The sequence below is a fragment of the Mizuhopecten yessoensis genome, unplaced genomic scaffold (assembly GCF_002113885.1).
Source record: "Mizuhopecten yessoensis strain PY_sf001 unplaced genomic scaffold, ASM211388v2 scaffold716311, whole genome shotgun sequence".
NCBI lineage: Eukaryota > Metazoa > Mollusca > Bivalvia > Pectinida > Pectinidae > Mizuhopecten > Mizuhopecten yessoensis.
Genome location: NW_018480053.1, coordinates 643367 through 661570, shown reverse-complemented (window position 1 = coordinate 661570; position 18204 = coordinate 643367). Strand labels below are relative to the sequence as shown.

Below are 18204 nucleotides of genomic sequence, written 5' to 3'. Positions count from 1 at the left end.
CCTCCCCCTTCCTCGCTACGCTCGTCAAACCCTGCCCATACTTTATCTGCTTTTCCACATTTGTGCTGTTTAATATGATGTCAACCAGAGAATTGTATGTCTTATATCTTACTCAATTGTCTTTCCATTGTTAACCAACGACCTAACTGCATTAAAGCACGTTTATACTCAATCTGTTCAACACTCAAGAAGCAGCATATGGATTCCATAGTATTATTCTTTTTATTTTTATAAAGAAGTACAATTTGACGGATAACGAATTTCATGAGAGATACACTGTAGAGTTTATTATACAACGAGGCTATCAACCATTGTGACCTGATGTCACAAGGGAAAATACCGTGACGTCACAAATTTACGACCTCGGAATATCGTTTACCAAACTGTTCAAATATTTCCCAAAGGCTAAAGAACAGGTGAATTAAAATAAGTGATCGATGTCAATCAATCAAACAAACAAACAGTGGTGGTTGAACATTTTAATTACGTTGGAGGATCAACAATGTATAGATACACAAAGACCCGTCGTGCTTGTCTAAAGTGTCTGGTTTGTGTACCGCATGGATTCATAACTGGAAAATTATTAAATGTAGAAAAGAATCAATATGTCCCCTAAAACACTGTCGGGTAGCGCGATAACCGGATTAATAGTGACGAGATTCATTGCATCTAGCTGTTAGAACATTAAAAAAATTCAAGGGTGGTCGGGTGGTGCAGTGGATAGCGCAGTTGCCTTTCACCAAGGCGGCCGGGGTTCGATTCCCCGATCGGACGTGAAAAGGTATTGGGTCACCTGCCCGACAACGGGTTTTTTCTCCGGGTACTCCGGTTTCCTAACATTCAATCACATTCAATCAATCTCATTGTTGTGTTGTAAACCCAGAAACTAATGCAGGAATAGGACGTAAGTACCCTTTTTATAGATTGGGGAATGCGCTCACGGTGCATGACCCGTCCAGCGATGGCTGCAGGCCAGATCCAGGGAAAGGGATGGATAGCATCCTTCTCACTGTTCATTATAGATTATAATTTTTAGCAGTAACAATAAATCACTCAATGTGGAATTGATTGATTTTTTTTTTTTTTAAATGGAACCAAAACAGATATTCATGTGGTAGTATTTAAGTTATAAGTGCGTGAATTTTTACATTTTACATGAATTAGAGGGTAATAATGCTAAAATTGGAGAGGGGAACTGGCCCATATATGCATGAAACCATCGACGTCCATGTCCTGTATCGTGTTGGGTGAATGACTGGTTTTTGGCAGTGAGAGGCATGTGTGTTTATCAATTAACGCTAAAGGCATGGACGACGTCAAGTTAACAAGACAACAGGAGCTCGTCTTATTCCCAAATTAAACATGTTTCTCCGGAAACTACAACGTCACTACTAAACAAGTTTCACACAGAGCCAGACTCCGGACCAGGAGTGGTAACAAACACGATTCTAGCTGTCTGGTATACAAGGAGTCGAGTAAACGCGTTAACTAAATGTTAACGAGTGCGAACCAACCTCGTGATTCGGCATCTGGTTCCATCGGTTATATATCACGGACTCGGTAATTACTAAAATAAAACGATTTATAATTTTAGTTAGCAAACAAACTTCACTAAATTCATTCAGCTTTTCTGCCTGTACGGTTCATTGTCTTCGTCACCGTAGCATGATGCACTCAGAGTCAGTACGCGCCTCGCGAATAAACATCAGTGTTGATTAGATTAAAACAAAATATCAAAAAGAAAACAAAAATGTGCCATAATAAACATATATATGCGGTCTATAAATCAATGAAGAGCTAAAAGGTGAAGAAAGAAAAAAAGATTTTTTTTTTTAGCTAAACGAATTCTGGCAAATTTAAATCAAATACATTCAGAATAAGATACAAAATTAAATATCAAGTTTAAATCGAGAAACCTTCGATATACCGCCATCCTTTGTTCTATAAGCCTTTTGTTTTGTTAACGGTTTGACAATGTATGGGAGGAGACGTATGGACGAAGAGTTGTTCTTCTCCTGCTTAAAGTATAGGTACTCTAGTCGGTATAAAATATACGATGAAAACGAAAAACGTTCAATCAGAATAATATCACAAACGGCGGCACTAAAACGTGACAAATGAAACAAGGGGCACTATATCGAGGTTTTTCTGTACATAAGACATTTTCAAATATGTAAATAACACATACCAAAAGTCAAAGGTAGCAATCCAAGTAGTCAGGTGTTAGATACATCTATTTATATAAGTCCCTGTGAATTTAAACTGGTAGGTGTGTAACACACTATAGACAGACGTATTAACTGCGTTACTTGTCTAATCTCACAGTTGGTGGGCGCGATATATTGGTCAGATTAGACAAGATGTTTAAACGTAAAACCAGTGGTAACTCAGGAGTCGTATTGGACAGGTTTCACAGTAATTTTTTTCTTAAAGTAAGAAGAATTGACAACTTAGAGTTCTAACCTTTTCTCGGAAGTGACGATATGAAAATATATGTACCGTCTCCAATGTTCGATTATCCGGTTTCAAGATTTATATGCGTTTTTTTTATTCTAAGAATTTTGCTACTAATTCGTTATACGCTTTCTGCGTTACAACCTGTGTTATCTGACACTCTATATAACATAACGTACTGGTCAAATAAACCAGGATATCGTAATACACAGGTTATATTAGATAGGTTTCAGGAGAAATGATAAAACAACATTTTGTACTATAAAAACAAAGGAATTCGGAATCTACATGTTCTTATTTAATAGGTTTTATAAGAAAGCAGCTGATAACACCATCATAACATCGGTCTGTTGTACCATACACGATGTCGTAGCACTTAATAGTCAGTTAAGACAGGTCCCATCGTTGCAAAAACTGAAAGCATTAACGTCTCAAACATTTAAACACTCGAACCTTCACCTTATTGTAATCATGATTGGAAAAAGAATTAAAACGATTTAAGTTTGCATATAAAACATAGTTCAAGGTAACATTTATCGATATTTTCACTTTGCTTGGTACTGGTACAAATTATACCTGTATAAAATGTATGTACTCGTTTGCAAGGATGGAAAAGATCCGAACAAAATATACACTTATACAGTGAAACCTGACTTAACCGACACCTGGTTTCAGTGACACCTTGTCCTATCTGACATGATTTATGGCCCAAAAAGCCATTTTCTATGTATTTAACCATGACTTAACTGACACACTGTCTTTTTGGACTTATCTTCCCCTTAATGTCGGTAAAGACAGGTTTCATTGTAGAATGATTTACTAATATACCTGGATTGCCACCTTGTCACAACATTTACATGGAAGTCTAGTGCTCATCCTGTCTGGGAAAGCTTATTTTTAGAAGAGAGTCCAATCCTTAATTAGTATAAGGAAACAGTACTAATACAATTACAGTAACTAATATAATTACAGTAACGAAAATCATTGGAATTCCACTAGCCCCATTAACTCTGGATTGAAGAGAAGAAAAAAATTTCACAGATTATAAACAAAAACGTTATAATTTTTAAAATATGTCTCTATTACAACCTTTGTATAAAAGTAAATAGTTGAGCCGAAAGAGGAAACACAACAAGAATTTCGTTTTGTGTCAGCTTTACATTTTATATAAAATAAAGAAACAGGATGTTTCTATTAAATTAAATCTGTCCTAAATATGTGGTTTCTTGGATTTGGAGATGACGAATCACAAATGTTAATCAACCAATTAAACACGTTCCATACCTGAACTATGGAATAGTGAATATTTTTGCATATTAATTGGCAATCTTATCACCTGAATAAGTTCCTACGCGATCTAACTCGTCGTTTCATGGTTAACGACTTGACTGCTTGATATTAAAACAAAAAAGTGCACAGTGATTATAGTTTATCTAATTCTGGTTAGTTAGTTTTGAAAAGTAAAAGTCGCAAAAACTCGTTTTCTTTCTTAATACAATTCATTTTGCAGTTTTATCATCTTTAATCAGACTTATGTCTTGTCAGGTGATGGGACTTTCGGAAGACCAGGATGAGTCCTGACTGGGTACAGGGGAAGCCAGATCGGTTGTGTCCGTATTGACTATGCATGGCCTGGGACTTGGCAGTGTATCTTTATTGCCTTCAGATAAATGATTTCTAGTTAGCCCTGTAATGGACGGGTGTGGTATGTTTGTATTGCTAGTTGTTTGTAAAGCGTGTCCGCGAAACTGATTAGTGCGCGACATAGTAGTGTACACCCGCAGCCAAGAACTCAAAATATGCATTAGAAACTTTTTTTCCGGGACGAGTATAGCTTTGACAAGTATTAGCTTTCCAATAAGCTAAGAAGGCTACCAACAGCATTATTTATTAGTAAGCAGTTAACGTTATAGTAAAGTTTGAGATAGATGGGTATGTAGAAGCTCGCGTAGTTATGCTGAGATTTATTTGAAATATAGATAATTTGGTGGTCAGTGCGTCCACGAGCGGACAACCAGTTGGTCAGGTGGTACTACACGCATGTTGTGAACAAGGTTATGTCGCATAACTGCAGGATTATTCCTCAGTTGAGGGACTGGCCTTTTCAATGCCTGTATAAACCCTGTTATATAATATATATATGTGATTTAGTGTAAGTTCCCTAGCAGGGAATGAGAAAGAGATAACATGAATATCATTCAACCAGTGACTAGTACCACTTAGATAGCAAATATAATCTAATTCCGTGCTAGTACTACTTAAAAGTAAGATAGCAGGTCACACTTATACCAGGACCGGATTGTCAGGACCAGCAATTTTATTTTTTATTTTTTAAAGTTATTGTGCAAGTTTGATTTTTTTTTGTTATATAATTTAAAAGAACATATTAATACTTACACATAAATAAGAAAATAAAAAAAATATTTTCTAATTTAGTGACTCAAATCCAGCCAGGACCAAAAAAATCATTACTAAAACCAGGACAGGGAAAACCGAGACCAAATATTTATTTTAAGTATTATTAACTCAATTTTAAATCTTATTTCATGTAGGAAATACAAGAACACCAAACTAAATGAATAAATAAGATAATAAAGATATGTTTAAAATACTGTTTTTACATGTTATTACGGCTTTTTTGCTTTTTGCTTTTTTACTAAAAACAGGGCTGGTAATGTCAGGACCGGTATGTTTGATATGTTTTGGATTTCTGTTTTAAATCATAAAGCAATGTATATTTTTTAAATAGACTTGTGCTAAAATACATTTTTATTCATGTCATATCAATTCATTAAGGTAGTTGCATTAAAAAAACATGAAAGAAACACATTAAAGCACTTGCTCCTGGTTTTCCGTCTGGTTCTGGTATTAGTATCACCCTGAAATGCCAATTCGGATCTCTGATTTTATCAATTTCCGACCGTAACCAAACAACAGCGCCGCCGTGCGTGGGATAACAGAACAATGTCCAACAATCCTGTATGAACATTCGGATCTCTCTGACTTTATCCATCACATTTTGTTTGCAATTAATTGCCCCACTTGTACCTCTACGAAGGGCAACATCACAGACAGCAGGTAACAGATCACTGCGTATAAAGTATGTTAGCGAGATGAAATATACAAAAAATACTCAACGATAGTGTTCTGAGTGTAAAAAGTCAGTGTGACTAGGCCGGGACTCGATCCCTGGGTCCTCAATTTGTTTATACATCCACCGACTGAGCTACCTAGTCAACGGATGTGTCCTGGACTAGGTGAGCTACAGTTGTTACTGAAAACAGTACAGAGGGTCAGGAATCCTAAAAGCTCATGACGTTCTGAAGTCACTTGCAAATGATATGGTCGAGGTACAAGTCCTAACAAATTTGGTGACTTTTGACGTTACTTGTAAATGTCCTTGCACGTAGAGAACAAATTTGTCAAGTCTCGGATATCTGGTGACGTACTGATGCTGTGGTACGTATCGCTTTGTCGCGTCAAGTTCGGGGAGTATAGGCGTTAGATCAACGTAGTCGCCTTAATCAAATGTTCGTCATTTTATATTTGACTTATTAGTGACCTTGAAAATATGATGTAGACGTTTACCCAAGCTTGTGACGGTTTGGCGCCACTGAGATATTATCTTTTTACATAATTTACAAGTCTCGCGAAGTCTTACGAAACTGATAATATATGGCACGTGACAGGAGCACATTTGAATGAGACGTTCAAATTATGTCCGACTATTTTATCATATAAATTTGTGAGAGTCTGGCATAGCAACTGTTCACACAACCGAGCTGGCTAACCTCCATGACTACGTGGAAAGGTGCTGGACTTACCTCCGATCCGTTTTGACTTGCAGCGTTGATCAGCTGTGACTGGACTGTTCCTTGGTTTGAGTTATAGTGGACAGCTACGTTGCACTGTTGCTGTGACGGTACCACCCCACTTGCCGGTAAGGACGAGGGGTAGCCTGGCTGCTGCCCCGCAGCTATCATATAGTTCGGGGCCGTTATCTCCGACCCGGGGGGTTGAGGCGAGTAAAAGTTCATGCTGCCCACATTGGCTTGCATACTAACCACTTGAGTCTTTGGTAAGAATGAGTATTGACCGATCTGTTGCCTTGCGCCACAGCTGTGACACGTGATGATAGGGACATGGCCTGGTGGGATGGGGATGGATGTAGGGGTACTTGTACCCATCACAGACGGAACATCCACCGTGGTCCCGGCAGTGACGTTTGTATAGGATGTGGTGCCTGTGTTTGCTGACACAGCAACCGTGCTTGGCGGGAAAACTCCCATTTGACCCAAATTTTGGTTCTGCGGCCCTGCCGTTGCACCACTTCCGCCGGTTGCACCAAGCAACGGCATAGATGCTGGCGTGTCTTCATTGTCATTAGCAGAACTATTCCTTGGAGCGCTGATCTGAAGTCCCTGTGCTTCCTCATAGGACGGCGGAGGAGGGAGGGAACCTGATTAAAATGAGCAATAACAATTACAATTCAGGTATTTATTTTTACACATACAAATTTTATAATTTTGTCGTAATTTATTCCCCGTTTTAGGTTAACGCCATAGTTAGAGTCCTGAAATCAACAGAAGCGCAGTATCATTTTCCCAAAACATTTACATTTTTTTTTAAAAATCAGATTTTTTTGAATTTATTTTGAGACTTATAAAACGAACCCTGAAATATTTCATTTGAGCAAAGCTTTGTCGAGCTAAAACCAAGCTAAATTAAATGGGAGATACATAACGTTAGCAATTTCATGCAAGGATACATTGATATAGCAGTGGGGATCGCTGGTCATTGTCTGATGACATAAAATGTTTAAAGTAAATATCTATCACACAATTAGGGACGGATCCCATAGCTGCAGCTTACAGTCAATTTTACGGGTTATCGGATTTCAGAATGGAAGGCTTTTACTTCAAATATTTCGGACTTGAGCAAGGCTTCAACCTGTGCTACATGACATCGTACCTGAGAAGCGGCCTTGCTTTTTTTTGGGAAGAGCCTACGAATTCATGCACAAGTGGCTAAAATTGATAGGTGCAACAGATTTATTTCCTTACTTTCTGGATTGTTTGTAAAAAAAAAAAAAAAAATTAAAATAAAAAATATGATTTTTTATTAATTTGCAAGAGGTGTTACCTGACAGGTATAGGATGACATTTTCACTTATTGACAATTTTATCCATATGTCTAAATAAGCGATGTACGCGTACAGATTCTCAGTACACGTGTTCTAAAATGTCACAGACAATAGCAAAGAACTATGTGTCTAGTGTGTATCCTGGATACCATCAGATACCGTGAAAATAATTTCCCCCGTTAACTTACATACAATTATATATTCTGACACAGTCTGTATCAGACGGATCCCTGGGGTCTTCAAGGACCGCGGGAAAACCCAAGCCTTCCAGTGTCTGGTTCCGGTCCCTATTACACTGACTGTGAATGCATCCTAGATGCATTACTGCGCTGACATATGGCGTAGATGAATAGCTATGAGGTATGTTCTTAGCGAAGAACTTGTGTCGTGCGTACACGATATACACATTGGAAACGTTTACAAACAGCAGACTATACATATACTTCACGTTAAAGCCACTCCTACGTTTCTGCTACATACACAGACAGCCATTGCGATATGACTATTATGTGTGTGTGTTTATACACACACAGACAAACCGAAACAATCCACGTCAATAAATACACTTACTTTGTCTATCCATGGCCACAAGACACACAGGTAGGACTCACACCTGTTGACTAGATGTCTCTCACACCGGTGAAGCACCCGCAGGTTTGGTTTTCATTTTTGAGAGTGCATCCAGGTCGAATCGTCTTCAGGACGGTGATAATCAATTCGACCTTCCTAACTGCTGCTGACGCTGAAGGCAGGGGAGACCACTCTCACATGAAAATTATTGATCGCTTAGAACCGTTTGCGATATGAATAGAAGTCGGTAATATAGGAGTCACTGTGTTAACTTTACACGTATATATATTTTGATGGAATGCCTTACGTTAAATAATCACCGTGATATTGGGTATTTACGTACATCTAAACTCGCTTGTACCGACACATTCGTGTAAACCCCGAGAGAGAGGGAATTCCGTTATCCTAAGAGATATCATTTCATTTAATACAGCGACTGAAGAAACTCAGTTAAATAAAAGACTACACGAGTCTGATGGAAACTCAGCTGTCCAGACACATCAGATTTGGGTTCATCATGGTACAGTGAGTGGGGAATGTATCCTTAAATGTGGTGTGTCCATTAAGGTTCTACAAGCCTCCTAAAAGATTGATGTAGTCACCTACAATGTCAACCCCCTGATAAGTCAAATTCAAAGACCTCAATTAAAATTCGGAACTTAAATATGTAATTTGAATATATTGAACTTGTACATTGGCTATACAAAAAATACATAGCGAGGTTGACGTGGTCGAAAATAAGGCATTAAGGCTGATGTCTTCTTGAAAATAGCTCAGCGGACTTCTAACATATCAATCTCTTTTGCGACCCATCTTAGTGCTGAGAAATAACCCATAATTTAAAGTTTATTTATATACCTAGGTGATGCGGAGCTTCATTTCTCTTTTACTAGCTGTTGAGAGGAATTCCGAACTCAAATAACGATAGATGTTGCCATGCGGAACCACTAAAATCATAGTAAAATCCTCTGGTAATTCATTTTAGTAAGTTATAAATAAGAAAAACAAAGGCTAAGTTACCTTGATCGATATATGAACTTTAGGTGATGTGCCATTTGATAACATTATGTGATGTTATAAATGCGCTAGACATGTTATGAAAATTGAAGCTGAAAAGTACGATAATGTTTATAACAAGTTTATCTTTTTTATAACAACGATAATGTTAAGAAATGACATTTTATATGAAGTTAAAGTCGTTTTGTTGGTGATAGGTCTGTGGTTTTACATATACATACCGGTAAAATATGTTACGCGGACGTTTTACTGTGATTTTTGTACATTCCCATAGCAACAATCATCTACTTGTGAGGCCGGTATGACTCTCCACAGCTTGTTACAGAGAAATTAAGTCCCGCCTGACCTAGGTATATAAATGAACTTCAAATAAATGTCATTTCGTAACATTCAGTAAAATCGCTCAAGAGATAGACATGTTTAAAATCCAGTGAGCAATTTTCATCAAGACATCAGACTTTATGCTTTATTATTGACTACGTTGACCTGGTTAAGTACGTTTGTAATAGCTCATGCACAAGTTTGGTATATCTAAATTACTTAAGCATTGAACTGTTTTTGTATAGTATTGATGATCTATTTGAATGACACAGCTTTCAAAGCTATGTCATTCAAATAGATCATAAAAGCCATACAAAAACCGTTCAATACTTGTATCTACATTTCTCTGCCTTTTATGTTCTTTTTTAACTTACAATTAATATTTAAAATTTAATAAAATTCCCGCCTTATCGACAGTCCACACAAATTCGTTCAATAGTTGAAACAGCGTGTTGTCGCGTGCTAATTGTCAAACAAAAGTAGTACTTTGAAATTTTAACAAACATCTCAATTTTATTCCACAATTTAGTATCAATACAATTGCGTATGATATGTATAGGGTGATTTAATTTTATCAAAAGAAATCTGAGCTGAAAGTTAGATGTTAAATTGTTTCGATTGGATAAATACAGTGAACACCGTGAATCCGACCTTGCCCTCCACGAGGGAGTTATTTTTGGAAATTGAATAAGCAGAGAGAAAAGTTCGAATTTGTGAAGAATCCAGGCGTGAATTTATTTGTCGATTGTATGAGAACCTGACTACAGTCGGTAGATTCTACAACAGCCTCCTTATTTTACATGTCGTCAGAAACTGAGGAAATCGTAACTGAGAGACGCGTGATACTTGCGATGGAGTACAGGGGTTCGTTACAAATGTCTGAAATACACATATGCCCCGTGTACGTTTTAGTGTGCTGTGACTCATATCAGTAGGTATATTGCATATGTGTATTTGAGACATTTGTAACGAACCACTGTTGATCAGTGCAGTGTATCAGACGATATTTCTGATAAATTGCATGAGTGTTCAAATTGTTTCCATTGCCGGCGTTGGTTATTACAACCGATGTGCAGTTTGTAAGATATTGCAGACCTTGGTCTTGTTTTTGTTGTAATAAAAGTATGCCCAGCGATATTTCAATACGCTAAGAATTATGTCTCGCGGTGCATGGTATTTCAAGTCCCATCAACGACACAGCTTTCAAATAGCATATATAGTGACAATGCCATGCAAATGTAATATATATATATATATAAACCGCTTGTTACGGCACAATTTAACCCGGGTGAGAAATCGTGTCGGGTGAGAAATTGGAGTTTGCCGTCTTTCATGATACGATATTTTGGATTCTACGTGTCACTTTCCCTTTGATCTAGCCTTGGCATAACCAACCAATTTGACACGGTTTTACTGATAGTGGAAGCTCCTCCCCTTTACAGAGTACAATACATTTCTCAATTCTCATTCGTCTGCCAATGAAAATGTAACGTTTCCAACTTGTGAACCTCATTGAACCTGTTAACAAGGAATGTCACCGTGGGAAATAACTAAAAGTACAAATATAGAAAGTAGTAATATTTTTTTATTCAGCAAAATTGTTACAAAAACTGAACGAACAGAATTCACCTTTACAGAGTCCGCGAACGAACCTTTTGTTTTCATTTTGTAACATGTAACACGGAATAAGATTATTATAAATTCGTGTTGTGATGGAATGACACGTTACAGTGGAACCTTGTCGTTACATCTGTAGGTTTCATATAAAAATTAATATAATTTTCACATGTAACGACCACATTTTTTTACCATTTCTCCTTCGGGTCCTTACTTCTAACAGGGTCTTTATAACGGGCATTTCCTGGTCAACTTTGACCGCAGATATAAAAAGTTTCCGATACAGTTTTAGTAATACTTTCTAGGTCACTTTCAATCCGTGTATGAGAGATCAGATGCATCGGGTGAAAAAAATACTGGCCTTGGGTTAGGACGCAGTCCGACATGTTGTGATATTTTAGAGAAAATGTCAAACTTTTACTAAAACAATGGTCGCGTGACACTTTATGCAACAAGTCGGTTACATCATAGACCTCGCAATTTGTCAGTTATCGTACTCGAGGGGCGGGGCTTACATCTCTCGCGCTACGCGATTGAGAAGTAGCCCCTCCCTCCCCTCACGTACAACAACTGACATATTGCCCGGTTCTTATGATATAACCAATACTAACTTTGGCAGACAGAAGTAATTTCAGCTTCGTCTGTTGTGCAGGTATTATCACGCCATTTTTCTGTTGCCCCATGGCGATAAACACAATCAAATCCATCGCGACGACTGGGCTGACCTCCGTCCCAGTTTTTGTCGTAGTCATCGATGATAGTGCGATCAGTGACCCACCTGAAGGTGTCTCCCGTCTTTCTGGCTCCTATCCACCATTTAGATAAACCTAAAACAGATCAATTATTTACATTTTTAAACCAAATGTCGTTTGTTTCTTTCTTTCGGGATTTAAGAAACAATATACAAATGATATGAGCAATAAACATAGAAATCGTTTTATTCACAGGAAACAAATAGCGTTTAAGAAATTATAAAACATTTTTCATAAAGATTTTAAGAAAAGTTAAACAATTGTTGGGAAAATTCACTCAATTCATACACTCTAATCCTCGTGGGAAAGAGTTATGATATACTGCAAGTTGTTGACGTGATCAAACCAACCTCGAAACCCCGAACATTAACCTAGCGAGGTATCACTTCTAATACGACAGGCTTCTAATGTGTTTGCCTTATTTTGATAAATCAGAAAAGAAAAGGACGGCCTAATCTGCTAGAATAAAATGTTATACAATAGGTAAGATAGTGTCCCTCTTGGTTCCGCGAGCCTGAGCCGTAGCCGAAAATGGGGATTTGTTTCCTATTGAATTTTTTAAAATTCATGTTAGCGATACAAACCCACAGTAAGGCATACGCTCATCTTGATATGTTGGACCTAATGGACTCATAGGAAAGTCTCTGTTCTAGTTTTTCTCCTGAGGCAGAATATGAACCGATATGTTTTACTCGTGCTTTGCTTTTGTGAAAATATCGGAATCTGTTGTACTCGTTGGACAATGGAAAACCATAAAATATCCTCTATATATTCCCTGTTTCGTCACTTACCGCGAAATCTTAACATCCCTGAGAGGAAATAATCGAGGTTCTGGTTTGTGACGGTCACGAGGTTCGTCCCATGTTTTTTACACCTAGCCTGTTGATTAAATAAGAACATTAAATTTAAATGTCAACTTTTTTCATCTTTCTAAATTTTTAAATAGGTGCTACCTTACTTTGTTGTTTTTTTACATTATAGCTTTTGTATTTAGGCTTTGTTTTGCGAATCTTCGGCAAATGAGAACAATGCTGAATAAGAGGTTGCAAAATGCCTGTAATATCAGTTATAAGTAAATTTTTCAAATGGTGGTATTTATGACTGAAATAACTATCGTACATGGAAAAATATAACTGAGGATACCTGAGCTTCGGTCCAGGACTCGCCATTACCAACTAGGTAATAGCATCGATCCTCGTACACACCTCGGTACCGGTCGGAAGTGTCTGAAATCAAACAGATATTTGTTAACACTTGGGTAAAATATACTTACTTTGAATGCATTGTAATGTTACACGTTGTTAATAAAGACGCTACAAATTCTGAACTCGAACTTCAACTAGCTGAAACTATTGCAAAACATGAATTAAGGAAAGAATTACACGGAGACCTTTGGAAAAGTACAATGAGAATAAAGAAAATATATCCCGGAAGGGTAAGCGACTTCTATTTCAAATCACTTGCAAAATACATAGGGGGGATATTTGATATCCGAATAATAAGTGAACTCTGGAAAGAGTCAAATCACTTAATACTAGCACTGGATTATCTTTAGTTAAGAAAAAAATCAAGAGTTAATGACAAGACCAAGTTAACTTGTCAAATCACTTAAGAGATTAAGACCCCAAAGAACACATTGAAGATTGTGATAGTTAATGGAGAAAAATCCAAAAAACAAAAAATCCAATCGTCAAATTTCTTTAAAGACATAGACCCCAACCCCTATATCGATATTCACACTACTATATTCTCTGCATTCTTGTCTGCATCGAGAGCTGGTTCATAGGGTTTCAAAGATGGGAGACCCCAGAAAAGTAGTGCCAACTTCGGTATTTCTGATATTGCACTATGTATACTATAGTGAAAACATGTCTATGTCGAAAATGTATCTTTGATTAAGTACTCACTGAAGGTTGCATTGCAGTCGTCTATGCGTTGATTACTTTGAGACAAAACCCATTTCTCCATTACCGTAACACGCTTGGTCAGGTCCTGGATTTCCGACAGTTGGTCAGCGGAAGCTTCGCTGCTACAGTGTTGCATCACCAGAGGCCTAACAACAGTATCAGACATATTCAGAAAAAAAAAACCTTTTATCAAGCAGAATGGAACAAACAGATAAATACGTCATCTGGTTCATCTTCAGCTTGACGTTTTTCATCATTTACAAACGGCCAAGCGGGCAATGGGCGGATATGTTCATATAAATTACTTATCTGTACTGTTAGTTAAGACCAGATACGTGAGACACTCTGTGAAGTTTCTTGTAGTGCATGGTAGACGAGCAGTGCGGTCACCTTTTGTGTACCCAACATCTGTAGGGTAGGGTGGGGGACACACTTAGCGGTATGTTGTCATTCATCGTTATCATCTGTAATGTAACCCAACTATCAGTTATGATGTATCCAGGTTTTATCGTGTGACTAACGCAGATAATATATAGAAACGGTAGTTGTTTGAATGAGTCCAAAAACGGAACACTTTTGGGAAAACTCTCAAAAAATAGGCATGCAACGCAAAGAATTATTTTATGTTATTTTCACTCAATGATATTTCATGTTTGTTAATTAGTATATCAGCTTTGTTGGCTGAGGATTGTGGTTACACGGAAAGTTTAAAGATAAAAATAACTACGAGAACAAACCTTTTTGAATTCACTTGCTGTTCGACGGTATTTATTTGGACATCATTTTCATAAGTCTTTTTTTTTTAAAAAGGAATTCTAGTTTGGAAAAGTGATTTAAAAAGAGCATCATTTGACTCAAAATATTTGAACTATGTAAAATTTTCTTTTTTATTGATCGTTTATCGCCCAATATTTGCCAAAATATCAAAGTGTCCCTTTCTAGGCACAGTAACACCTCTTCAGTGACCTATGTGACCCTACTAGAATCTCGCGTTCTATTGATAGATCCACGTGCCGGAAGATGAACGCTTATTGAACTGACCTATACTTTGGGAGGAGCACACTCCGATCATAGCGTACATTTATACAGGGTAGGTATACATTTCACATTTATGATCATATTCAAATGTCTTTTTCTTAATTGATGTTGCTTGTAAGGTTGTATCCTTAATTGATATTGCTTGTAAGGTTGTATCCTTAATTGATGTTGCTTGTAAGGTTGTATCCTTATGTGTTCTATGAGTAAAAAAATAATGAAAGCTACTGAAATCAGCTCGTTTAAAAAAATATATATTTTAATGTTATTTTAATGCTCCGTTGAGATGGTAGGAAGTTTCTTATTTATATGCCCATTATTTTCAAAATCCATATTCTTCTCATAGTTATATTGTTAGTATCTGATTGTTTAATATTGGAAACTCTTGATACCATCCGGAATACTACTTCTTTCTCTCCCTGTGGATTTGTATGATACAGCCTGATCTCTATTTAGATATCTAATAAGTATACTGGGTCAAACTTCAGTCATAGACGGCTTTTATGACAAGACATCAAAATTATTTAGAGAAATCGTTGGTAAAACATTATAACAAGAACAATTTGGTGAAATACCTTATAAAGTTCCTGCTGTATCTAATAAAGTAAATAAGATGTCTGATACAGAGTATAAGATTTGTATATGGTGTATAAATTATATTATTTCATATTTGCAGGTCTGGACTTTGATATGATATCTGAAATAGTCACCTTACAAAAGTTCTAGTCCCAGTATTTAATGTGTGACTGGTAAACATACCAGTACCTAGCAGTTAGTCTTTAGTCGATATAATGGCACCGTAGCTTCAAAACTCCATAAGATTAAATAACATATTAAACTATGCTAATAAAATAGAAGTATCTTTTTTTTTTCAATTTGTTTATTGATAAATTTTAATAAAATGAAAACAACATATGGAGTCTTGGAGGTCATATTTATTCTCTACCGTAATTTTGCTACTAGTATAAATAAGATTGAACTCCGCTGCAAGTTGACAAAACAAACTTAGGTCGGAACTCTAAGGTATCAACTTGTTTTAGAATCATTTATTTCTTGTCGAAAACGATGACGATAACGATAACGTCAACGATACATGTACGTATCTTGATTATAGATTATGTGTCATTCCACAACTTACTGAGTTAAACATGAATTCTTTCCTAACAAATGAACCAAAAGTAGAGGCGGCTTATCTAAAACAGACCATAACGGGCAATGTGAAACTAACTATAACTATTTTGATCGCAATTCCCCCACTTTTAAACGTGTTGCACCCTTTTTCTTAAAAGTATTCATGTAGATGGTTTTTTTTTAGCAAAAATGGACATTACCTTATTCTTATTAAACGATTCAATATAATGGTGAAATAAAAGATCAAACAAAAAACACGGAGACCTTTAAAAAAAAAAAAGGATGGGCAGACGTTATCAGTCTGAGCTAAAATGATTACCTGATATTCGAAAGTATCCTCTGCTCCATGAGAGCATCGTCTACCGTTCTCCGGCGATCAGATGGCAGAGGTTGTCCGTCTGATAATTTGCAAAACGAGAGAAGTACGAACGGGAATATAGTCGAAATGAGCATATTCATTGTAGAAAATTGAGTTCTGCCCCAGCTTGACGCCGGCTGAGCAATGAAATGCATCAGAAGCTGTCCTGCACATATCATGATGGAACGGAAAGGACTAATATGGGTGTGTAAGGAAGGAAGTTAAATCTTGACAAATGTTCATCTTGAGACATCCTAACTGAACATGACCGCGTCTTATGCAAGTATCTCCCGTCATTTTATCACTCGAACCAGTGAAGTGTTTTTAAGTGTTTGGCCACCGCGTAATAACAAGATAACGTTTTGTACAAAACAAAATCAAGTATGTACTTAAACAACATCCAGGAAACAAATTCCCCTCATTGTCGAATGGAAGTTTGTTGTACAAACATTAATGAAATAAGGCGAATTTGACGGTAAAGCAGCCCGTTTATTGGTCCATTTTTTGAAATCTTTACAGCCCATTTCAAATGTCTGAGTCAAAATCTTCGTTATATATTTTATAAAAAAAAGGATTCCTTTGACGACGGTAGTTGAGAAATTTGCAAAAAGAGATCTATATTTCAATAATATTACAACTTAATCACCGTTTGTTACCGTCCTAAAGAAAACACGGCCATGACAATGATCAATCTGAATCTATGAAGTATAAAACAAAATGCAAACATACCCAGGTCTGCCACTGGAATCCTATTAATATGGGTGACGTTTTAAATGTTAATTGATGACTGGTTTCCGAGGTATTATTTTATAACAGAATACAGAAGAAAAACCCCTATGCCAAAGGGTCACACATTAGTCGCCCCTTACTTAAACATCAAGTAACTAAATACAGCAAGGGATTTATTTCATAATGTTTCGATCCTGCGAGGACAACACAGGCGTGATCCATGTATATATTAGTTAGGAGCGGCTACAACAGTCCCCTGGCTGCGATTAAGACGTTTGTAACAAATAAGGTCGTATTGCTGTAGGGAAATACAGTCTTTGTTTCCCCGAGATTGACCACTTTGACGAGGGCAAAGTCCGAGTGAATCATTCATCGATGAGAAACAAAAATCGTGTTTCTCAACCACAATCACAAAACTATTTTATCATGTCGAAATAAAATTACAGCCGTAGTAATGATGATCAGGTTGATTCGCAATTGTTGTCGTCTTCTTAAGTCACTCTGAACTTGGTTTATGTGGTTCTTACGCATATTTTCTAAAGAGGCTCCGAATAACGGAAATATGACAGAGGAAACTCGAGCAAGCGAGGCCGACACGATGTTTTATTATGACGAGCTTGTCCGTTTGCAGCTAGAGCCAGCTAAGGGTATTCCATATTTAGTACAAACGCTATGGACATGATGCGTTTCTCTCCTTAGATTATGTTGGTATCCTTATTTTTAATCTTACAGTTTGGATTTTGTCATGGTGTATTTTTGAGATGGTATTTTTTGTTTCCTGATGCAAGAAACATCATATATTGTTATTTGCCAATTATTGTATTAAGGAATGCATGCAATATATTCTCAAATAAATCTCCTTCTGTGAAAACAACGTTTTTAAAGACAATTATGCATTGCTTGTACGGTTAGTAACGTAGGAATTGATAGTATGGCGACAGCTAGCGTTTTGTCGTCTTTTTGTTTATGGATTGTTCTACATTATATAACAATTTTGGTTGAATAACTATCCGAAAAATGATACAAACAGAGAAATCAACTCTACTTACCGGATGTTTACGTTCAGCACGTTTCTCACAACCGCAATTTCGTATTGATATTTTTCATGCCGACACTTTGAGATACGCTTGATATTGATCAGATTAGACAAGGTGTCTAAAAAAACTGATA

The 18204-nt window shown here is 36.8% G+C and overlaps 2 protein-coding genes across 8 annotated transcripts in view; both read right to left on the bottom strand.

Annotated features, from left to right (window-relative positions):
- LOC110442913 overlaps positions 1 to 8357 on the bottom strand; it is a 56878-nt gene extending 48521 nt beyond the window's left edge. For 6 of the 7 annotated variants that reach the window (XM_021486801.1, XM_021486800.1, XM_021486796.1 and 3 more), the window contains exons 1-2: positions 7790 to 7923; positions 6279 to 6913 (exon numbers count right to left, since the gene is read on the bottom strand). In XM_021486801.1, coding sequence (XP_021342476.1) covers positions 6279 to 6913; positions 7790 to 7919 — 765 coding nt within the window. In that variant the 5' untranslated portion in view covers positions 7920 to 7923. Of the gene's footprint in view, positions 1 to 6278; positions 6914 to 7789; positions 7924 to 8167 lie in introns of those variants that run through there. The other variant, XM_021486804.1, reaches the window with a different exon arrangement.
- A 2715-nt stretch (positions 8358 to 11072) lies between these two features.
- Positions 11073 to 16496, bottom strand: LOC110442915 (lithostathine-like). Its single transcript, XM_021486806.1, has 5 exons — positions 16267 to 16496; positions 13782 to 13927; positions 13018 to 13100; positions 12666 to 12753; positions 11073 to 11949 (listed from the first exon to the last, which is right to left on the bottom strand). Exons 1-5 carry the CDS (start codon positions 16482 to 16484, stop codon positions 11729 to 11731), a joined length of 756 nt encoding a protein of 251 aa, XP_021342481.1. The 5' UTR covers positions 16485 to 16496; the 3' UTR covers positions 11073 to 11728.
- Positions 16497 to 18204: the final 1708 nt, after the last annotated feature.